Genomic DNA, 25466 nt, shown 5'->3' on the forward strand with positions numbered 1-25466 from the left:
AACACGTATACTGAACTTCATTCTCCTTCTGTAATACAAGAAAGTGGTGAGAAACACGTATGTTGATTTTATTTTTAGGCCATATCGCCTAGCCCTAACCTTTTGTATGCGTTACTTTGGAGCAATTTGGAAGTTGCATGCTGACAGAGGACTTTTTGTGGTGAATATCAACCACAAATGCCTCAGGCAAGTACATTTTTGGTAAAATATTACAACACAATATGAACAAGTTTAAGGGAGCTACCCACGTTCAAACAACCAGACTTCACAATGTCACTTCAACTATGGCATTATCAGCATTTATTTTCCTCCCAACCAGGACAACAAAAGGACCACTAATAATTGTACTTATGAAGTCCATGTTATTATAACTTGTACAATAAATAGTATACCTTCAATATCAATTAACCAGTCACGCCAAAAGCATATTGTCATGTTTTCTCGGTCTCTCCTGTTGCTGCCTTGCACAGAGAAGTACAAGTCAAATAAAGTGCATAGGTCCTTCGCCTGTAGTGGAATCTCCTCACTGACAAACATGTTGTAGAACACTGCCGGATTCTTCCTCAGCTCCTCCAGTAAACCAAGGGTTTTTAACCCCTCAACAAACCTATAAAAACATGTTACAATGTGTGAATCGTCCTGGGCCAATGACAGTTTCATTTTTCAGACAGGTGAGGGACTTACTGGTCCAGGGCAGTCGCCAATCTTCCATTGACGAAGAAGTCTGCAGCTGACTGGACAAGGGAGTCCTTCTCCTCCAGGCTGGACACATGTCTTAAGGCACCTATAATGCTGAGACTATCTGCTGCCTCTGCAATTGCACTGTTCGCCTCTCGGACTGTTGTTGCTTCCTGTATCTAAAAAGAAAGACAGAAAGAAAAAAAATAAAAAAAAATAAAGAGTGAGTGGCTTGTAAAGATACCTTCCCTATATAAATTAGATGTTTAAGCAATATAGCACTCGTGTTCATGAGAATGTTCATGGATATCCTCACGGCTGTGGTTCGGTCGCAGCCACGAGGCTGAAGGCCAAGTGACGCAGGTAACCTGAACACGTTTGAAGCGATTCATAAATAATAGAAAGTTAATAGAAAATAAGGCTGTGTCACTGTACTGTACATTCAATGTATAACACCTTTCTCCTGCTTACTTTTATTAACTGTTCCCTGAAAGTATGGTCACCAACTTCATCCACCGTGGCCAGGGGTGTTGGTATCCCACAGATTTGATGGAAAAGCCTTTCGGAGAAGAAATGTGGACCGACTCCTCCATGGACCACACACACAGCAATCATTTTTGCCACCCACATGTAAAGTTTAGTCTGCAAAGCTAAAATTTAACGAAATAACAGTAAAATCTTGCTCTGCTGTAATGCTTGTTAATTTAACACCTTAAAATGCTATGATTAATATTAGTGCTACTACAAATAACTTTTTATTGCACCTTTCAAAACATGTTTCAAAAAGGTGATTCAGTACATTAAAGAAACGAAGAATCATGGAAAAATCCTAACCAAGAGTTAACAAATTAAGGCAAAATAACTAAAATAAAAGACGATACAGACAATAAACACAGGATGAAACCTGCCCAGTACATAAAAAAAAACAAAAAACAGAATAAACAAATCAGACAGGAGAAATAAGGGAGAAATCATGTTTCCGTGTATACATTTCTAGAATTCTGCCAGTTGAATGAGGACAGTCCTAAGAATTGGGGCTTCCCTACCTTGAGTATCAAGAGACAACTGCCGGTCTTTCTCATGTCCCTCAAAGATATTTGACTGGTGGACGGCCCTCATCAACAGCCTTAGGTACTCTCTTGTCGGGCCGCCTTCGTCAACTGCCCCTTCACCATTGTCATCTTCATCCACAAACACAACATCCAATTTTGCTTCAGGGTTGAAGAACCTACGATTGAATGCCCGCAGGCTACACAGTAAAACATTATCCCTGCACACATTTATTTGGTTGCTTGTTGGACAGAATCTTCCATCAACTTTGCTGACCATTTTTTTCAATATGGTCTGTAGATCAATCCTGCAAACAAAGAAGTTCATGCATTTTATTTTAACTACCTGATTAAATGTAACAGGATATAGAAAATGAAACATCTACATACACTAGAAAAATATAAAATCAAGTTAATGAGAAAAACACACTCATCCACAGGTCCTCCGAGGTGATGTGTTGATACAGGAGACTGATTTTGTGAAACCGACTCATCTTGTTCATCAAGAATAATGATTGGTTCTTGGGCAGATAAAGGAGAGAGTGGTGGTTCATCATAAAGAGTCAGGATTTCTTGTGGTTGTGAGAACAGAGTGAGCGGTTGCTGGGTGGAGGGCTCAGGCAGCGCTGAGCGGGTGGAGGGCTCAGGCAGCGGTGGCTGGAAAGAGGGCACAGAGAGAATTGGCTGGGTGGAGCTCTCAGACAGTGATGACTGACCATGAGATGTATGGTGTAGGGCATAGGCTCCATCATTTTGTTGATCTGAGAGAATTTCCTGAAGACAAACATGCATAATACATGAGCTTGCACAAACCAAAACACATTCCGTTTTCATTTGAGCCAGGAAATAAAAAAATGCAACACATTTACCTGTACATCCTTATTTGAAAACCAAAGCACATATAGAGTTGAGGATGCATTTATGCCATGATCCATTATTGACCCGGAGCAACTGCTCTCAACTGATCTTGATGATGCAGCTTCTTGCACCACAAAGATTTCACTGGCAATATCATCTTGTCCCACAAAGTCAAACAAGATCTAAAAAGATGTGAAACAGTCAAGTTTTACAACCCACTGAACCACTGAGAAGACACTTGATATTTTCTCAAGCTGAACACACATCACCTGGATTGGCTCCGACAAACGGAATTTCCTCATATTGGTGTGTCCATTTGGATATTTAAATTTGATCAACACCCCATCTGAGGGTTCCTCACATGCAGACATTCGTTGACGTCTAGCCTCAATAGCCTGAAATGTGATCTCTCATTTAAAAAAAAAAAAACAAAACAAAAAAAAACCTTCAGCTAGTTTATCAAACTAATTTATTATAAACACAAACCTTTTGACGTCTTTCCTCACAAGCCTGATAGACTAGTTTCTTCCTCTCCTATTAAAAGACCACATTAAAAGAATGTATGCATTATGTAAGAGAATGTAAATCATACATAAATAAAACTTGGAAGCATTACCTTCTCCTGATCCACCAACAAACTTGTATTATACTCCTGGTCTTGCTGGGCACGTATTGCTCGCCATTCTTGAAGAGCCTAAAGTAAAGTATTTATAAAAAACCCCCAAAAAAACAAGGCATTTCTCACAAATCACCATTAAATAGTACACGCACATAAAATGAATAAATACTATTTATTCTATACAGTACCAAAATTGGTTACCTGATTCGCAACCACACTTTGAGCTTGGGTACTCTCAGCCACAGGCGCGGTCTCATCTTGTACCGGAGCAATTGAGAGTGGTGGGAATGAATTCATGGATATGGCAGAGGATGTGGATGCCACCTGGTAGTACACAGAAAATCCAAATGACTTCACCTTCAGCAAGAGAACACACACTCATAGTGGAAACAAAATACATCATTAGAAAATAACCATAGGTAGAAAAATTACAAAAACTTATCCTAGGGAATGTAACTGCTCAGACATCACACAGAATAAATAGATACATCTTAATACATATTAGAAAAAAAAAAAGGAAAAAAAAAAAAACCTGTTTCTATTTGTATTTGCCACTCATCACTACAAAGTGCATAGTGGACATAAAAAACATTAGATGTGCAATCATTTTAATATGGACCTGATCTGAAACCACTTGTGAGGTCTCATCTACTGCTAGGAGTGGTGGGAATGAATTCTGGGACAAGGCAGAGGGTGGTGATGTTACCTGAGGGTAGAGAGGGTAACTTCAGTTTAGGGCTGTGCGATATGGACAAAAAAAAAACCTATCACGATTTTTTGAACAATTGTGCGATTTCAATTTTAATCACGATTTTGACACACAGAGACATGCTTTACAGTCATAAATGCATTCAGTATAAATTTGAAACATATTTCCAAAAGAAAAACAATGAGAGCTTTATCAAAAAGTTGTAACATGCCTCTAAAACAGACATAAGTCAAAATAATCACTAAGTAAAGATGTCAAACTAAATGTCTAGACATAAGGCAAAAGAAATAAAAAATAAAAAATCCCGTGTCCAGGGCTTTTATTTTATTTTTTATTTTATTTTTTGCCATTCATTGGTCATAGAGCTCATTGTCTCAGGTGCTGAAATATATTTATTGCCCAAGGTTCACACGTACTCCGTTTGCAGTGCGTATACAGTATGTGTATGCGGTGCAGAAGCAGCAGCGAGAGCGCGTTATTGTAACGTGAAAGCACATTAAAATAAAGCGCGAGCGCGAATCTCTCCGCTCGCACGTAGATTTTCTTTACTTTGTCACAAAACCAGACACGTGTGCTCAGATACACGCTGCTCTCATCCGGAGAGACGGCGCGCACTTAAAACGTGTCTCCTCTCACTCACTCACTATGCTCATACGCTAGATATTCATTCTTTTCGAACCTTTCAATTTCTAACCTTTTCTGTTCACATCTTTTACTGTGTGCAGTGTTAACGTTCTAATCCATTAAAATGGGCTCTGAAAAAATACGCATCACAGACAGAGTGTGAACCTGGAGTTAGGCATATGCCCAGTCTGTTCTGTTCTCGCGCTCCACTTAGGTGCGCTGCATTCTGATTGGATCGGATAGCATAGGCTACTGCGGGAGGTTGGTCCCGCGGAAAATCGTGCTATAAAGCGATTTAGAAATCGCGCACGCTCAAATCGTGATTTTATTATGATTTCGATTAATCGCACAGCCCTACTTCAGTTATAGGTATAGATATGATTGTAGTGTGATATAAATCCCGGTGTATAATTCCATACCTGCAAGACAGTGGCTCGTGGCACGATGTAAAGCCTGCTTTTGCCAACAACTGCTTTTAGTTCCTTCACAGAACTAACTTGCGTCCTTCCTGTCCTTGCCAATTCAAAGCCTACCAAATTTAAACTTATGTGAGGGTAGCTTTGGCAAACAAAGTTGTTTAACTCAGATAAACTCCAGTTTAACCCAATCTTTGAGTTTGTGCGTCCGGTCTCCGTTGACTCGTGCACAGGTTTTCCTAAAAATGGAAATGTAAACATCAGTATAATCGGTTCCTAGTGGCAAAGTAACATTCATTAGTTGCTACAAGATCTTTCAGGACTCATATTTTCAGACATAATCGCAGTGTTGCCAAACCCAAAAAGTAGACCTGTGTGACTACCACAGTTAACCTAAGATCATTTGTGTTTCTACTAAGTTTACAGCTTTGAAACTAAACGAAACCCTACACTCCTAAGAAAATTGCATATGACAGAAGAAAGAGCCTGGTCTCACTCACAAGGCCATCACACATTTGACCATATGTGAAAGAACATTAACATACAATATATGGTGTAGCTTAGCATCTGAATGCACCACCCAGATCCTCACACTAACCATAACCACCACTGACTAACTTCAGATAGCTGATGCAAAAGAATTCATTGGGAGGTATTCCTGGACACTTTCAAAGTGATGCCTTGGCATGAAAAAGTGTTGCATAGGTGTAACTATTAAAATGGCTACATGGAAACTTATGGAAATGCATCAAAGAGTAAACTACTCTGCAATATTTCTTTAAAACAAATGCTAAATGTATTAACATGGTCAAATGTTTCCCAATATAGAGACAGTATAACAAATCAGACCATACAGGCTCAAGCTAACATAAAATCCAAAGCAGCTTATTCCATAGCTTTCTTTGCAAGAAGGTTAGATAAGTAAATAACACAATTCTTATCTGCTTCAATCTCATGTTTACCTAATCCATGTTTAGCCAGTTCCTCAGGTTCTATTGTGGGGGGCAGAAAACCATTATCTGGCCCTGGAAGGAGGAAAAGTTTTGCTTGCCAAATAGAGTTTTCCCTTCGGCCACCAGATCCTCCTGTAAAACACAAATACATAACGGTCAGCAGTAATTCTTGGCTAAACGGTTCCTGTGTGTGTATTTATGAGAGAGATTCACACTAATACACTTTAATAAAGATGCTGACATGCATGCTATTCTTGCAATGGAAATGCAATAACACTAACTTCCTTGGATCAGGAAGAAAAAAAGTTCTTAGTTCAGATTAGTTCTTTTTTTTTTTTCCACAAAAAGCCATGATAGCCTGTAGGTATTGATTTCAGGTTGTAACAGTAGCTAACAGGTAAATTAACAAGTCAAATGTTCGTTTAAAAGCTGCTCTCAAACTCGAGGAGCATTGGGAACATTGTTCGTGTACAAGGAGTTTACTTAAGATAAAAAAATTTAAGACTGGAACTTACATATGGCAGAAACCGGAAGACAACGTGAGGTAGCCAATTTCTCTAAATTTCCCTGAATTAGATTCTGCCAAAAAGATCTTTAGCTTACGGTTACAAAGAGACCTAACAATATATGGCAGAACTCCATCTAAAGCTGAAGGAATTTCACGCTGTTTATCCTTCTATATCCCTTTATGTTAATTCTGTCACCTGTAAATCTATTGACTCTCCTAATTTTAAATGTACAGGTCCTGGTCATATAATTAGAATATCATCAAAAAGTTGATTTATTTCACTAATTCCATTCAAAAAGTGAAACTTGTATATTATATTTATTCATTACACACAGACTGATATATTTCAAATGTTTATTTCTTTTAATTTTGAGGTTTATAACTGACAACTAAGGAAAATCCCAAATTCAGTATCTCAGAAAATTAGAATATTGTGAAAATATTGAAGACACCTGGTGCCACACTCTAATCAGTTAAGTAACTCAAAACACCTGCAAAGCCTTTAAATGGTCTCTCAGTCTAGTTCTGTAGGCTACACAATCACGGGGAAGACTGCGGACTTGACAGTTGTCCCAAAGACGACCATTGACACCTTGCACAAGGAGGGCAAGACACAAAAGGTCATTGCAAAAGAGGCTGGCTGTTCACAGAGCTCTGTGTCCAAGCACATTAATAGAGAGGCGAAGGGAAGGAAAAGATGTGATAGAAAAAAAAGTGTACAAGCAATAGGGATAACCGCACCCTGGAGAGGATTGTGAAACAAAACCCATTCAAAAATGTGGGGGAGATTCACAAAGAGTGGACTGCAGCTGGAGTCGTATGCAATGACAGACGTATGCAAGACATGAGTTTCAGCTGTCGCATTCCTTGTGTCAAGCCACTCTTGAACAACAGACAGCGTCAGAAGCGTCTCGCTTCAAAAAGGACTGGACTGCTGCTGAGTGGTCCAAAGTTATGTTCTCTGATGAAAGTAAATTTTGCATTTCCTTTAGAAATCAGGGTCCCAGAGTCTGGAGGAAGAGAGGAGAGGCACGCAATCCACGTTGCTTGAGGTCCAGTGTAAAGTTTCAACAGTCAGTGATGGTTTGGGGCAGTGGTTCCCAAACCTGTCCTGGAGGCCCCCCTGCCCTGCACATTTTGTATGTCTCCCTTATCTTACAGACCTGATTCCACTCATCAGCTCATTAGTAGAGACTGCAAGAACTAAATTGGGTGTGTCTGATTAGGGAGACATACAAAATGTGCAGGGGGTCCTCCAGGACAGGTTTGGGAACCACTGGTTTGGGGTACCATGTCATCCGCTGGTGTTGGTCCACTGTGTTTTCTGAGGTCCAAGGTCAACGCAGCCGTATACCAGGAAGTTTTAGAGCACTTCATGCTTCCTGCTGCTGACCAACTTTATGGAGATGCAGATTTCATTTTCCAACAGGACTTGGCACCTCCACACAGTGCCAAAGCTACCAGTACCTGGTTTAAGGACCATGGTATCCCTGTTCTTAATTGGCCAGCAAACTCGCCTGACCTTAACCCCATAGAAAATCTATGGGGTATTGTCAAGAGGAAGATGCGATATGCCAGACCCAAGGATGCAGAAGAGCTGAAGGCCACTATCAGAGCAACCTGGGCTCTCATAACACCTGAGCAGTGCCACAGACTGATCGACTCCATGACACGCTGCATTGCTGCAGTAATTCAGGCAAAAGGAGCCCCAACTAAGTATTGAGTGCTGTACATGCTCATACTTTTCATTTTTATACTTTTTAGTTGGCCAAGATTTCTAAAAATCCTTTCTTTGTATTGGTCTTAATTTATATTCTAATTTTCTGAGATACAGAATTTGGGATTTTCCTTAGTTGTCAGTTATAATCATCAAAATTAAAAGAAATAAACATTTGAAATATCAGTCTGTGTGTAATGAATGAATATAATACACAAGTTTTACTTTTTGAATGGAATTAGTGAAATAAATAAACTTTTTGATGATATTCTAATTATATGACCAGCACCTGTATATGGAAAAATAAAGGGGAACACATCAGCAGGAAATCTTTAACTCAACTGTACTCAAAGGAAGGTTTGAATGTTTTAGACTTTTACCTTGAACCAGGTTTTTAAAATAAACTGGTTGGAAAAAAATGTTTAAAGGGGAATTCAGTCTGGTTCTGGATTCCTAATTTGATTTTTGAAATATGTGGAAATTAAAAAAATGTTGCTTTCTTGTGATTTTAAATGTACAAGACTACCTATGAAACATTCCATGTTATTATGTCATGGAAGCTGATCTTTAAACACAATTTTTCTCCTCATATCATATAGAACAATCAATATTATCAGCCCGTAAATAATCTTTCTTCCCTTATTGGTTTAATAAAAGCATTGTTTTTTGTTTCAGACTTAGTAAACAATAGGGGAGACTTTTATTCTTATGAAGATGTTATTGAACTATATGGTTTAAATGTATCAAAACAGAACTACATTAAACTTACAAAGACTATTTGAATATGAATGTCCCTCAACTATTTATACAAGGGGTAAATATCATGGATGTTAAATGTAATTTGTTTTTAAGAAACTTTATAACTGATAGAAAGAGTACAGTTATTAAGGCTTATGGGAATTGGTTTGCACTTTTCCCCAAATACCACATTTCATTAGGTATGGACAGTGCCAAACAAATTACCTTGTAATAAATATTTAAGTAAATTTTACCATAATATTTCCCCACTATGCTCTTTTTGCCAAGAGGAGGAAGAATCTATTTTACACTTATTCTACTTCTGTTCTTATACTAAACAATTGTGGCTTCACATTTCAGCTTCAGTATATCACTGCGGTCAAGCCAGCCGCCAAGTCGGAAAGCACAGTCAATCTAGCCGCCACGTTATTTTAAGGGTCGCGTATAAACTGCCTATTACGGTAAAACCGTCAGAAAACTGATCTGGATGCAGCGCTCTTCCAGCGAACGCGATTTTTCCCAACACACAGTCCGTAACTGTCTGATGTTGAATACCAAAATAAAAGCCCTCCAATACACATATTACAAAATAAAAGCAAGAATATACGCTTGCTGCATCTATATATTTAAAAACAAATAAAAAATAAAAGTTCTAGATTGCACAGACCACTTTCACCTCAGATTGAGAGTACACCTTGCCACAGTGTCAACTGCATCGTTTCAGGACTGTCTGATGTGGAATTACAAAATAAGAGCATCCCAAATCTCATAAATAAGATGCTCCATCTATTTGGAAAAAATCTATAAAAATAAAAGTTCTAGATTGCACAGACCACTTTCACCTCAGATTGAGAGTACACCTTGCCACAGTGTCAACTGCGTCGTTTCAGGACTGTCTGATGTAGAATTACAAAATAAGAGCCACCCAAATCTCATAAATAATCTGCTGCATCTCTACTTTCAAAAATCTATCAAAATAAAAGTTACTGATTGCACAGACCACTTTCACCTCAGATTGAGAGTACACCTTGCCACAGTGTCACCTGCTTCGTTTCATGACTGTCTGATGTGGAATTACAAAATAAGAGCATCCCAAATCTCATAAATAAGTTGCTGCATCTCTACTTTTAAAAAGTCTATAAAAATAAAAGTTAAAGATTGCACAGACCACTTTCACCTCAGATTGAGAGTACATCTTCCCACAGTATCAGCTGCGTAATTTCAGGACTGTCTGATGTGGAATTACAAAATAAGAGCCTCCCAAATTTCATAAATAAGCTGCTAAATCTCTACTTTCAAAAATCTATAAAAAAAAAGTTCTTGATTGCACAGACCCATTGCACCTCAGATTGAGAGTACCCCTTGCCACAGTGTCAGCTGCGTCGTTTCAGGACTGTCTGATGTGGAATTACAAAATAAGAGCCTCCCAAATCTCATAAATAAACTGCTGCATCTCTATTTTAAAAATTCTATAAAAAATAAAAGTTGTAGATTGCACAAAACCAGTTCCACCTCAGATTGAGAGTACACCTTCCCACAGTGTCAGCTGCATAATTTCAGGACTGTCTGATGTGGAATTACAAAATAAGAGCCTCCCAAATCTCATAAATAAGATGCTAAATCTCTACTTTCAAAAATCTATAAAAATAAAAGTTCTTGATTGCACAGACCAGTTCCACCTCAGATTGAGAGTACACTTTCCCACAGTGTCAGCTGCATCGTTTCAGGACTGTCTGATGTGGAATTACAAAATAAGAGCCTCCCAAATCTCATAAATAATCTGCTGCATCTCTAATTTAAAAAATATATAAAAAATAAAAGTTATGGATTGCACAAACCAGTTCCACCTCAGATTGAAAGTACACCTTGCCACAGTGTCACCTGCTTCGTTTCAGGACTGTCTGATGTGGAATTACAAAATAAGAGCATCCCAAATCTCATAAATAAGTTGCTGCATCTCTACTTTCAAAAAATCTATAAAAATAAAAGTTATGATTGCACAAACCAGTTCCACCTCAGATTGAGAGTAGTACACCTTCCCGCAGTGTCAGGTGCATCGTTTCAGGACTGTCTGTTGTGGAATTACAAAATAAGAGCATCCCAAATCTCATAATTAATCTGCTGCATCTCTACTTTTAAAAATCTATAAAAATAAAAGTTATAGATTGCATAGACCACTTTCACCTCAGATTGAGAGTACACCTTCCCACAGTATCAGCTGCGTAATTTCAGGGACTGTCTGATGTGGAATTACAAAATAAGAGCCTCCCAAATTTCATAAATAAGCTGCTAAATCTCTACTTTCAAAAATCTATAAAAATAAAAGTTACTGATTGCACAGACCACTTTCACCTCAGATTGAGAGTACACCTTCCCACAGTGTCAGCTGCATCGTTTCAGGACTGTCTGATGTGGAATTACAAAATAAGAGCCTCCCAAATCTCATAAATAAACTGCTGCATCTATTTTAAAAAAATATATAAAAATGAAAGTTATGGATTGCACAAACCAGTTCCACCTCAGATTGAGAGTACACCTTGCCACAGTGTCACCTGCTTTGTTTCAGGACTGTCTGATGTGGAATTACAAAATAAGAGCATCCCAAATCTCATAAATAAGTTGCTGCATCTCTACTTTCAAAAATTTATAAAAATAAAAGTTATGAATTGCACAAACCAGTTCCACCTCAGATTGAGAGTACACCTTCCCGCAGTGTCAGGTGCATCGTTTCAGGACTGTCTGATGTGGAATTACAAAATAAGAGCATCCCAAATCTCATAATTAATCTGCTGCATCTCTACTTTCAAAAATCTATAAAAATAAAAGTTATAGATTGCATAGACCACTTTCACCTCAGATTGAGAGTACATCTTCCCACAGTATCAGCGGCGTAATTTCAGGACTGTCTGATGTGGAATTACAAAATAAGAGCCTCCCAAATTTCATAAATAAGCTGCTAAATCTCTACTTTCAAAAATCTATAAAAATAAAAGTTCTTGATTGCACAGACCCATTCCACCTCAGATTGAGAGTACACCTTGCCACAGTGTCAGCTGTGTCATTTCAGGACTGTCTGATGTGGAATTACAAAATAAGAGCCTCCCAAATCTCATAAATAAACTGCTGAATATCTATTTTAAAAATTCTATAAAAAATAAAAGTTGTAGATTGCACAAACCAGTTCCACCTCAGATTGAGAGTACACCTTCCCACAGTGTCAGCTGCGTAATTTCAGGACTGTCTGATGTGGAATTACAAAATAAGAGCCTCCCAAATCTCATAAATAAGATGCTAAATCTCTACTTTCAAAAATCTATAAAAATAAAAGTTCTTGATTGCACAGACCAGTTCCACCTCAGATTGAGAGTACACCTTGCCACAGTGTCAGCTGCATCGTTTCAGGACTGTCTGATGTGGAATTACAAAATAAGAGCCTCCCAAATCTCATAAATAATCTGCTGCATCTCTACTTTCAAAAATCTATAAAAATAAAAGTTATAGATTGCACAGACCCATTCCACCGCAGATTAAGAGTACACCTTCCCACAGTGTCAGCTGCGTAATTTCAGGACTGTCTGATGTGCAATTACAAAATAAGAGCCTCCCAAATCTCATAAATAAGATGCTAAATCTCTACTTTCAAAAATCTATAAAAATAAAAAGTTCTTGATTGCACAGACCAGTTCCACCTCAGATTGAGAGTACACCTTGCCACAGTGTCAGCTGCATAGTTTCAGGACTGTCTGATGTGGAATTACAAAATAAGAGCCTCCCAAATCTCATAAATAATCTGCTGCATCTCTACTTTCAAAAATCTATAAAAATAAAAGTTATAGATGCACAGACCCATTCCACCGCAGATTAAGAGTACACCTTCCCACAGTGTCAGCTGCATCGTTTCAGGACTGTCTGATGTGGAATTACAAAATAAGAGCCTCCCAAATCTCATATATAGGATGCTGCATCTCTACTTTAAAAAAAATGTATAAAAATAAAAGTTATAGATTGCACAGACCCATTCCACCTCAGATTGAGAGTACACCTTGCCACAGTGTCAACTGCATCGTTTCAGGACTGTCTGATGTGGAATTACAAAATAAGAGCATCCCATACTGTTATTACACATTTACAGGTTTTGCTTTGGGGTGCATAAACTATTACGGCATACAATGTGTACAAGGTGTTAACATTGGTGGGACATTACTCATCATCTTGAGATACAACTTAGATATACAACTTTTATTTTAATTAAACATTACAAGTAAATAATGTTACAAGTACTCAGTAACAAAATAAAATTTAGCATCTGTACAATTCCAAATAGTAGCGTTGTGCTACTATTATAATAATATATAAATAATATTTGTATAATATATAAATCTTCACTAAACAAATAACTGAACAGTAAATACACACAGCAGGTGTAAAAAAATACGGCTAGATGGTATGTGGTATGTGAAGTGTACTGTAATACCCCTCTCTCTTATCTTCTTTATATTAAGGAAATGTTTCTGTTCCAATGTTTTATAGGACTGTACAAAATGACAAAGTAAAAAATATTTGGGGAATTCTAGTTAAGAATGCTGCCATATGCTCGAGTCTGATACAGTACATGATGGTCTTATATCACTGATTTTTTAGATGGCAAGGGGAATAATGAATGCATTTCCAGCTGTTCCCGTTTTACAATTTGGAACTTCCAGAAAGGAAATGGGCAATGAACGGAAAATTATGGCTCTGCAGATACTCAAAGCATCAGGTTTGTAAAGCAAGTTCTTGTCTGCTGTGTGCTGGAATATTTAATAAAATGCAGCTTTTCAGATCTGACTCAAATCAAAATTCAAATACACCAAGCAGAAGTCAAGTATAACAATAATAAATCACTTATAAATCATTTGCAAAGTATTGGATAGTAGTTAATATTTTATAAATTTTTAAAGTTAATAGAGTTAATAGTCGAAGGTGCAAAGGCACCTATTGTATCCATAGGCATTATTATTAGGGGCCAAGCACCGAAGGTGCGTAGGCTCCTATTGTATCCGTGGGTGTTCTTATTCTTTTTTTCGTCCATTTCTTCCACTCTTGAGTCTATGGCAGCCCATACCACTTGCAGGAAAGTTGTCAAATTTGGTACACTGAAAGAGGACAGTCTCAACATTAACCAAAGCAAATTTGGAGTCTCTAGCACCACCACTTGAACATAGGATGAACATAGATTAACTAATTTAGTCAGCATGAAGAATGAACAATACTTATACATCATTTATCAATCGTAGTGAGTGTTAAATAATGGAACCTTATTATAAAGTTTTACTAACAGTGTTGATTTCAATGACAATGACTTATGAAATCAGTGTTTGTATGAAGTCGATTAATGTATTAACTGCAGTTTGTTAACTATTAGTTTACAATAATCAAATAGTTTGTAAGTGATTTTGTACTTTACAATATACAGTGGCAGTCCAAAGATGGTAAACATCACTATTTCTATGGCTTTTGAAAGAAAACTGTCATGCTTACCAAGTCTGTTAAGCATCTTGACAGTTAGATATGGTTCTAATAAGAATGTCACTTTTCAGCAAAGATAGAGATCACACCAGTTAAGAATTGTCTTTTAAGGGGTCAACAGTCATATGAAGGTTTTACACTATTACTTTAAAGCTGCCACAAAATGCATGGATGTCACAGTATTATAGCAAGCTAATAAGTTCAAGGGGAGCTTACAGTTACAGTTACAATATATTATAATCTTGCATTACCTACATCTGATAGGTCTCACTACAATCAAGGGTAATTCATGGTAACAAAACTTTTAAATTAACAACTATGGAAAATAACAACTACAGATGCCAGATGACTATGCAGAGGCCTGAATTCATGAAATTATTTGATCTGCAATGTCATAGAAAGAGTGTGTTTACCAAAATGAAGGGGATGCAAATGCACTGTTTGTCTACATGCCACCACCAATGTACATAAAACAAGTAACACACATTGTTATTGTCACTGACGGTAAAAGACTGTTTTGAAGCCTGATTTAAAGGCTGGATGGGAGAGTAAAATATTTGTTTGTGTTACTAATTAATTTTTGTTTACATGAATATTGCATGTGTTCGATGAAGCCGAAAACTGTGCCATGTGTTCACTTAAAAAGACTGCTGGATCTGTGCATCGTTTCATAAATTGGTAAGTTTGTTAACCACTAGATAAAAGAGAATGGGAAAGTGAAAAGCAATAGCAATATTAAAATTTAGCAGTTCCCTGATATTTCCGACTTCTACATTTCTAGATCCAATGTGACACATGTGAAAGGTGGTACCATGAAGAGTGCCTGGGTATGGCCAAAGAAGACCTGGAACAGGCCAGAGCTAACAAATGGAACTGCATATTGTGCTCTTAAATCGTTTCATTAAAACAAATGTTATCTTTTTTTTTGTTGTTGTTGTTGAAGTGTGCAGTTGTTCTTTTAAGTTGTTATTAATAATTGTAAATTGTAAATTGTTTTTATTACACCGAGTATAAACACTGTTTTGTGAAAAATGTAAAAGAAAAGTCTAAATTATTATAATATTAAACATTTTTATATGTGAAATTCAACATCAGAACATGATGTCATTTTGTAGTTGATACCATGTCAAGCTGTCCCCTCAATCTGAGTTGAAAGTGGTCTGTGCAAACTAGAACTTTTGTTTTTTATAGCTTTTTGAAAGTAGAGTGAGGCAACCGTATATTCTTACACTTATTTTGTAATTCTACATCAGACAGTCCCTGAAACAATGCCACTGACACTGTGGCAAGGCGTACTCTCAATCTGAGGTGGAATGGGTCTGTGCAATCTATAACTTTTATTTTTATAGATTTTTTTTTTAAAGTAGAGATGCAGCATCTTATATATGAGATTTGGGAGGCTCTTAATTTGTAGTTCCACATCAGACAGTCCTGAAACGACGCAGCTGACACTGTGGGAAGGTGTACTCTCAATCTGAGGTGGAATGGGTCTGTGCAATCTATAACTTTTATCTTTATACATTTTTTTGAAAGTAGAGATTTAGCATCTTATTTATGAGATTTGGGAGGCTCTTATTTTGTAATTCCACATCAGACAGTCCTGAAACGATGCAGCTGACACTGTGGCAAGGTGTACTCTCAATCTGAGGTGGAACTGGTCTGTGCAATCTACAACTTTTATTTTTTATAGATTTTTTAAAGTAGAGATGCAGCAGTTTATTTATGAGATTTGGGAGGCTCTTATTTTGTAATTCCACATCAGACAATCCTGAAACGATGCAGCTGACACTGTGGCAAGGTGTACTCTCAATCTGAGGTGGAACTGGTTTGTGCAATCAAGAACTTTTATTTTTATATATTTTTGAAAGTAGAGATTTAGCATCTTATTTATGAGATTTGGGAGGCTCTTATTTTGTAATTCCACATCAGACAGTCCTGAAATTATGCAGCTGACACTGTGGGAAGGTGTACTCTCAATCTGAGGTGGAATGGGTCTGTGCAATCTATAACTTTTATTTTTATATATTTTTTTTTTAAAGTAGAGATGCAGCATCTTATTTATGAGATTTAGGAGGCTCTTATTTAAAAATTCCACATCAGACAGTCCTGAAATTACGCAGCTGACACTGTGGGAAGGTGTACTCTCAATCTGAGGTGGAATGGGTCTGTGCAATCTATAACTTTTATTTTTATATATTTTTGAAAGTAGAGATTTAGCATCTTATTTATGAGATTTGGGAGGCTCTTATTTTGTAATTCCACATCAGACAGTCCTGAAACGATGCAGCTGACACTGTGGCAAGGTGTAGTCTCAATCTGAGGTGGAACTGGTTTGTGCAATCCATAAATTTTATTTTTATATATTTTTTAAAGTAGAGATGAAGCAGTTTCTTTATGAGATTTGGGAGGCTCTTATTTTGTAATTCCACATATGACAGTCCTGAAACGATGCAGTTGACACTGTGGGAAGGTGTACTCTCAATCTGAGGTGAAAGTGGTCTGGGCAATCTACAACTTTTATTTTTATAGATTTTTGAAATTAGAGATGCAGCAGTTTATTTATGAGATTTGGGGAGGCTCTTATTTTTGTAATTCCACATCAGACAGTCCTGAAACGATGCAGTTGACACTGTGGGAAGGTGTACTCTCAATCTGAGGTGAAAGTGGTCTGGGCAATCTACAACTTTTATTTTTATAGATTTTTGAAATTAGAGATGCAGCAGTTTATTTATGAGATTTGGGAGGCTCTTATTTTGTAATTCCACATCAGACAGTCCTGAAACGACGCAGCTGACACTGTGGGAAGGTGTACTCTCAATCTGAGGTGGAACTGGTTTGTGCAATCCATAACTTTTATTTTTATAGTTTTTTTAATGTAGAGATGCAGCAGTTTATTTATGATATTTGGGCGGCTCTTGTTTTGTAATTCCAAATCAGACAGTCCTGACACAACGCAGCTGACACTGTGGCAACGTGTACTCTCAATCTGAGGTGGAATGGGTCTGTGCAATCTATAAGTTTTATTTTTTATAGATTTTTTAAAGTAGAGATTTAGCATCTTATTTATGAAAATTTGTACTCTCAATCTGAAGTAATTCCACATCAGACTGTCCTGAAACTATGCAGCTGACATTTTGGAAATGTGTACTCTCAATCTGAAGTGGAAACTGGTTTGTGCAATCCATAACTTTTATTTTTATATATTTTTTAAATTAGAGATGAAGCAGCTTATTTATGAGATTTGGGATGCTCTTATTTTGTAATTCCACATCAGACAGTCCTGAAATTATGCAGCTGACACTGTGGGAAGGTGTACTCTTAATCTGAGGTGAAATGGGTCTGTGCAATCTATAACTTTTATTTTTATAGATTTTTGAAAGTAGAGATGCAGCAGATTATTTATGAGATTTGGGAGGCTCTTATTTTGTAATTCCACATCAGACAGTCCTGAAACGACGCAGCTGACACTGTGGCAAGGTGTACTCTCAATCTGAGGTGAAAGTGGTCTGTGCAATCTAGAACTTTTATTTTTATATGTTTTTAAATATATAGATGCAGCAAGCGTATATTCTTGCTTTTATTTTGTAATATGTGTATTGGAGGGCTTTTATTTTGGTATTCAACATCAGACAGTTACGGACTGTGTGTTGGGAAAAAATCGCGTTCGCTGGAAGAGCGCTGCATCCAGATCAGTTTTCTGACGGGTTTTACCGTAATAGGCAGTTTATACTACACCCTCAAAATAAAAAATCGTCTAGATTGACTGTGCTTTTCGACTTGGCGGCTGGCTTGACCGCAGTCATATATCTTGCATTTCATCAGTAATATTTCTGTCAGTAAGATTCTTTTTCACTCGGATGTCTCTGAAAATAAAAAGCTAGATGATATATTAAACTTTTTTTGTATGATATCATATTCACAAAGCAAGATACCTTAAATTCAAACCTAACTGCAAAGTATTTCCATATGATTTACAGTTATTATTGTCATCACTTAAAAAAAAATCCCCTCCAATAGAAAAGCTTTACGTTTTATGAATGTAATCTTTAGTTTTTTTGTCTTTTCTCTGTATCCCCACGTTCATGGTTCTGTATTCTGTAAAAAACGTGGGTAGCCACGTCCTGTGCTAACAAAAAACGCCTTTTAGGCAAACTTTTTGTACACGAACAATGTTCTCACTGCTCGAGTACACGTGTAGGGACCCTTATAATACTACAAGCAAAGTGTCATGTTGTGTCGAGCCTTCTTGATATTTAAAAAATAGCCATTTTGATGTGTATTTGCAGTAGTTCTAGCTGCTAGTAGTGCCCCTAGCAAACCCATTCAAAAAGTCATTAGACCGTAACGACAGTCAATCTTAAAAGTACAGTTTTTGTCGTCAATATCATTTTAAATGAACGTTTGACTCCAGTACATTCACAAAAAGACCCTAGCATTTTGGCAACTGTTTTGCTTTAAGTTATTAAACAACTACCCCGAACTTCTGATAGCACATTAGCAAATCTGATGTTAAAAAAGAAAAATTACCTCGAACTCGATGAACTCGCCGGCGAAATAGTCGTCTTGTTGTGGAGAGTAAGGTTGAATCATCATTTCTCTCGCTGCCAGCTCCTGTCGTGCACGGGCTGCAGCATTAAAAAGACGATTAAAAATTCCTTCGCCCTCTGGCTGCTCCGACATGGTGCTAATTACAAGTTAACAGGTGCGATTTGAATGATTAGAACAACAACACGCTCTGCTCCCGCCTAAAGTGCGATGCGGGCCTAATTTGCATAAAGATATCTGCAACGTCATTTCGCCTAGGCAAAACTCTAATTCACGAGCATGGGAATTACATACTAAATAGGCTGAATGAAAATTACAGATATCTCAAATTTCAGATATCTCTAATCAAAATTCATCTCAAGATATCTATAACTTGATAACAGATATCTACAATTAAATTATGACTATCCCTAACTCCAGTTTGAGATATCTACAATGCCATTTTGACTAGTCATAATTCCAGTTACAGATATCTACAACGTCATTTCGCCTAGTCAAAATTTAATTTAAGATATCTGAAAAGGAACATGTAGATATCTTGAATTGACTTGAATTAAAGATATCTTGAACTGGAATTATGACTAGTCAGAATAAAATTGTAGATATCTCAAACTGGAATTACAGATATCTACAATTCAGTTACAGATATCCGTAATTCACAAAGTGGATATCTGCAACTGAATTGTAGATATCTGTAATGATAAACCCCATACAAATGAATGGCAAAAGTGATAACATATCCCCTACGAAAAATAACTTTATTCAAATCTGAAATAACAATTATGGATAGGAAGAATGTAGTTGCGGATATCTGAAATGTTCTTTTTGACGAGGCAAAACTGAAATACAGATATCTGCAACACATATCCAGTCTAGCTTTTAAATGCTAAAAACGGCTTGCGATACCATCCCAGCTAACACAACATTAGTAACTGTTATGTAACTGCAACGTAATCTGGTTTCGTCGTGGCAACGTATATCGCAAGCCGTTTTAGCATTTAAAACTTGGTTTGACTATCCATAAATATAAATTTCGGATAGTCACAATTGTAATTTGGATAGTCATAATTATAATTCGAAACTAGTCACAATGACAATTAGAGATATCTGCAATTATAATTGCACAAGTAAGAAATCGGATTAGAGATATCTTTAAATATAATTTGACTAGTAAAAAAATACTTTATTGATATCTTCAAAAGACGCGCCGTACATCCACAAATGTAATTAAAGATAACTCTAATTCAATTTCGGCTAGTCACAAGATATCTTAAGATTGCTCCTAGTCGAATTGGTCCTGTGTGACGTCAGAATAAATTTACTCAGCTCCTCCCCACTACGCCTGCTAACTGCTAACAACATAATAAAAGTCTGCTTTTGTTGTCACGGATGCAGCTTGTGTGGGTAAAAGGTCTCCAGCGTGCATGTATGTATAGCGCTGTGTTTTTAATTGAATCATGTTGCAAATAAACCAAATGCAGTGTAATGTTTTAATAAAGGCAGAAAATCACAAACTGCTCGTCTGAAATTTATTTATTATATATTTAGACAATAAAAACAATGTTTATTTATTTATTTATTTATTTAAGAAAGGTAGGGCCTACCTTTAAGAAAAATAAAGGTATGCCTAATTTGCAGCTTTTATCTTGCCATTAATTCTGACGTTTTTTTTCTCAGAATTGCGATATATATAGAAAAAGCGAGATATAAATTTTATAACTGTGAGATAAAAAGTTGCTATTTCTTTATTAATTAATTATTTCTTTATTTAGTGGCGGAAACGCGCTTCCATAAATAGCCGACAAGGTGGCACGTATTGTATTGTATTATAGCAAGAGATCCGTGATGATGATATTCTGCTGCTGTTTTCAGCGATGAATGCCTAGGTGTAAATAGCATATTTTCTTAGCGAAAGATGCTATTTAGACTATGTGCAAATAGCAAATGATCTCTTTTACACATACAGTATTTTTAAAACGATGTGCCATTTACACTAAGTGCAAATAGCTATGCTATTATACTGACATAAAGTTGGATTGACGTTGGACATTCGATAGTCGCAAATCTAGGGGACCGTCTCTAAAGTTACATGCGAAACCTACTATACACTTCTCTAACGTCAATAGCATGCGAGGATGACTAACAGTCATGAAAACAACTGTTAACTGTTCATCCAGGTGTCAACTATAATACACACCTTTTATATATTTTTTTTTTGATAATTATTAAAATTAAACTGTAAATCATATGGAAAATTGCTACTTTTCATTACAGAATGGACTTAATGGACTAAACACAAATGTTTAAAGCTCAATAGCATTTGAACAGAATGACTCACATTCATAAAACATAATGTAAAGTGTTCATCTAGGTGTCAGCTATAATGCACACCTTTCATATTTTTCATAATTATTCACTGTAAATCATATGTAAAATATTGCTAAATTTTCCTTACTGAATTGGCTCAAATGTAAAATATTGCCATAATTTGAAGCTCAATGAGCATTTGAACAGAATGACTCACTTTCATAAAACATATCTAGGTGTCAGCTATAATGCACACCTTTTATATTTTTCATAATTTATTCAAATAAACTGTAAATCATATGTAAAATATTGCTACTTTTCATTACTGAATGGTCTCAAGCACAAATTTAAAGCTCAATAGTATTTGAGCTGAAAATGTACAATTAATATATTTAATATATTTCAGATGTATACTTTAAACAGTAATGAAAGAAACATCAGTGATGACAACGATACTTCATAATTTTAATTGTTCAATTATTATCTTTTCAATATATATATATTTTTTATCTTTTCAATATTTTCATATTTCCTAGGAACACCCCCAATCCCTACACCCACACAAATACCTTAACTTTTACATAAAATAAGTGAGTCATTCTTTTTAAATGCTATTGAGCTTCAAATTATGGCATATTTTACATTTGAGCCCATTCGGTAATGAAAAGTAGAATTTTTTTTACATATGATTTACAGTTTATTTGAATAATTATGAAAAATATAAAAGGTGTGCATTATAGCTGACACGAGATGAACACTTTACAGTATGTTTTATGAATGTGAGTCATTCTGTTCAAATGCTATTGAACTTTAAATTTGTGTTTAAGTCCATTAGGTAATGAAAAGTAGCAATTGTTTTCCAAATGATTTACAGTTTATTTTAATTATCAAAATTATCAAATTATCAAAAATATAAAAGGGTGTGCATTATAGTTGACACCTGGACAGTTAACAGTTGTTTTCATGACTGTTAGTCATCCTCGCATGCTACTGGACATTTGAAGAAGTGTAATAGTAGTTCCGCATGTAACTTTAGAGACGTCCCTAGATTTGCGAATATCGAATGTCCCACCGTCAAGCCAACCTTTATGCCAGTATAGAACTGATTTACACTATTTTTAAAATAGCAAGGTTTCTGCAATTTATAAATACTTATATACAAATAGTGGCAATTATTGGCGTATCCAAGATGGCGGCACGTCCACGCACAGTGGCTTCTCTGTCCCGACAGAAGCAGTGCTTTTCCCCCCGTGTTTTTTGTCTTGTGAGGTCGCAGTGATTTTTGTACGTCCATCATCGCGTCTACCTGTCTTATACGCGCGCATACAGTCGTAGAGTTTCTGCTGGGAATGTCGGCAGAACCGCATTTTTAGTTAAACTCCTGCGCACGCGGAACAGCTGCGGCCCGTCGGTCTGCTTCCAGAGCCTACATTAAATCACCGACCCCCACTGATGCAATCTCCGCCCACAGCGGAGACGCCGAACAAGTGGGTGGGGGCGTGAGAGTCAGAAGAGGGTGCAAGCGTGGAGGTAATCCGAGTCTAGGCTCACGGCTAACCCACACAAGCCAGTCTATCCCCACCATCGAACTGGGCTAACGTACGCTACTTTGGACACATAAACTGGACTTCATTCTGATTATCTACGTTTCAAAACTCAGAGGACTATGTAGCGAGACTGTTGGTGTTTTTGTGTTCACGGAAAACATGGCTTAGGCAACAGTGTTTCCGGACTGCAACTATTCAGCTCAACCAGCTGACGTGTCTATGGAGAGGACAGAGGTCTTCATCGCGGGAGGAAAAAACCCGCAGCGGCGGGCTTTGTATTTTTACATCAATGATGCATGGTGCCCGGGGGGGGGGGGGGGCGATGCTGTTGTAGATCTTCAAACACTGCTCAACAACCCTGGCGGAGTTTATGATTATTAAATCGCCGTGCCGTTCTAAGTCGTGCCAAGGAATATACTGCCGATACTGCTTCGTTTTCGGTTTACATTCCCCTGAACACACACAACTGCAACAGGAACGATGTCAACGTAAATGAACTGCACCAGCACATCAGATGAGCAGCAGACAGCACACCCTGATGCTTTTTCTTAGCATAAAGACTGGGATTCATTTCAACCAGAGGCTGACTTAAATAGTGTGTTTTCCAAAATACCCAACACATTAACTTTCCCAACAAGAGTTTTAACAACACTTTTGGATTGTGGTTTACACCAGCACAGAGAGGAGCTTACAAATCCCTCCCCCTCCCCCACCTTGGGTGCCTCAGACCACATCTACTGTACATTCTAATGCCTGCACACAGAACCGCTCATTCTAAAAGTCCGCCAAACCATTCAAAAACAGATTCAAGTGTGGGCCGGAAGGATCATCAGCGGCTCTTCAAGACTCTTGGGCTTTTGACACAACATGCCTGGAATATGTTTACGTCAGTCTGTGCCACTTACAATAACACCACTGACCTCCAGTGAGTACTCAGAAGACTGTCACTGCTTACATCAACAAGTGTATTGAGGATGTAACAGTCACAAAACCAATTCACTGTCCCTGGCTACGCAGAAACCCGTGGGATGACAGGGGAGGTCCTACAGACTCCTTGGAGACGTGGAACGCTGCATTCATAGCTGGAGATGATGTAGGGCCTGAGAACAGCCAGGGCCTACCCTGTCCCGTTGGCATCAGAGAGGCTTAAGAAGACAGGTACTCTCGCCAGGAGGCTAAGCCCATCAGCTTCAGTCGACAGCAGAGACACTCAGAGCCTGTGGCTTAGGGATACAGATCCATTACCGGACTACCAAAACACCCACCACGAACCTGTAGACAGCAACATCTCTCTAGCTTAACGAGCTGCAACACCTTCCTTCGCCTCGCTTTGTAGAAACAAAAAACAGCTCCACTGGCACAGAAGACTTCCACCTCCTCCCGGTGACCAGGTGATGACAGGTGACCGCCGGACAGTGTGAGAGATCCTTCCAGCAGGGATCAATGCACGCAAAGCTCCGGGAGCCTTGACAACATTCCTGGTCGTGGTACTGAGAGACTGTGCAGGCAGAAACTCACTGATGTCTTCACAGCACATTTTCAAACAGCTCACTTAGTCAGGCTGTTGGTTCCCACAGTGTTTTCAAAACTATACCACCATCATTCTAGTCCCGAAGAAAGCCATCTCCCATCCTGCTTCAATGACTACCGTGCTGTTGCACTTACTACTCCATCCTCATGAAGTGCCTTTAAATGGCTAGTCATGGCACCACATCAAGTCCCCCTGCCCTCCCCACCTCCCTGGACTCATTCCAGTTTTGCATATTGGTTAGGCTGGGGCGATATATCCTCAACGATATGATCATGCGCCATCTACGGTCAGTAAAATCTGGTTCCTTTGACTTAGACGTGCTAAATCGCCAATCACCTGCTTTCAAATGGAGCGCGGCATTTAATAGACAGAGCCGTAGCTCACTGACAAGGGACGCAATATCGCGCGTTGATTATCGAAGGCGATTCATCTGGGATAATAAACGACGCGATATTGCATAGCTTGTCAGTGATCAACTACGGCTCTGTCTATTAAATGCCGCTCCATTTGTAAGCAGGTGATGGCGATTTAGCGGTAATCAGGGAACCAGATTTACTGACTAAGATGCGCATGATCCATAAATCGTTAGATATATCGCCCACCCTAAGTATTCGGTCCCAACCGCTCGACGGATGATGCCATCACTACTGCCATCCCTCAGAGCACTCACACATTAGACATAAAGGACTTATACGTCAGAATGCTGTTCATAAGACTTCGAGTTCACATTCAACACAATAATCCCTTCAACAAGCTCATTCACAAACTGGTCCGAGCTTGGGGCTCACCTTTCGCTGTTGCAACTGGCTGTTGGAACTTTCTGACTGGAAGACCTCAGGCAAGTACGGGTCGGCAGCAATACATCACAGCACCATCATCCTGAACACTGGGGCCGCACCCCTAAGGATTTGTGCCTGAGCCCCCGTCCTGCTTCACTTCTGCTGACCCACCGACTGCAACAGACCGTCACACTAACTCCAACCTCTTCATTAAGTTTGGCGGATGACACGAACGTGGTGGGTCTCATTACAACAGAGATGAGACACACTACAGGAGCGAGGTAATATAGCTGCCTGGAACGGTGATGCAGTGACAACAATCTCTTCTCTGAACGTGGCGAAGACGAAGGAGATTTGTTGTTGACTTCAGGAGAGCGCAC

The 25466-nt window shown here is 38.0% G+C and overlaps 1 protein-coding gene across 1 annotated transcript; it reads right to left on the reverse strand.

Moving 5' to 3' along the window:
• Positions 1–235: 235 nt before the first annotated feature.
• On the reverse strand, positions 236–19057 carry LOC122137829. The gene is made up of 12 exons (XM_042726841.1): positions 18905–19057; positions 3824–3910; positions 3406–3528; positions 3202–3279; positions 3072–3119; positions 2855–2980; positions 2597–2767; positions 2158–2501; positions 1725–2035; positions 1150–1328; positions 685–857; positions 236–607 (listed from the first exon to the last, which is right to left on the reverse strand). Exons 1-12 carry the CDS (start codon positions 19055–19057, stop codon positions 349–351), a joined length of 2052 nt encoding a protein of 683 aa, XP_042582775.1. The 3' UTR covers positions 236–348.
• Positions 19058–25466: the final 6409 nt, after the last annotated feature.

Source organism: Cyprinus carpio, chromosome B7 (genome assembly GCF_018340385.1).
Source record: "Cyprinus carpio isolate SPL01 chromosome B7, ASM1834038v1, whole genome shotgun sequence".
Taxonomy (NCBI): Eukaryota; Metazoa; Chordata; class Actinopteri; order Cypriniformes; family Cyprinidae; genus Cyprinus; species Cyprinus carpio.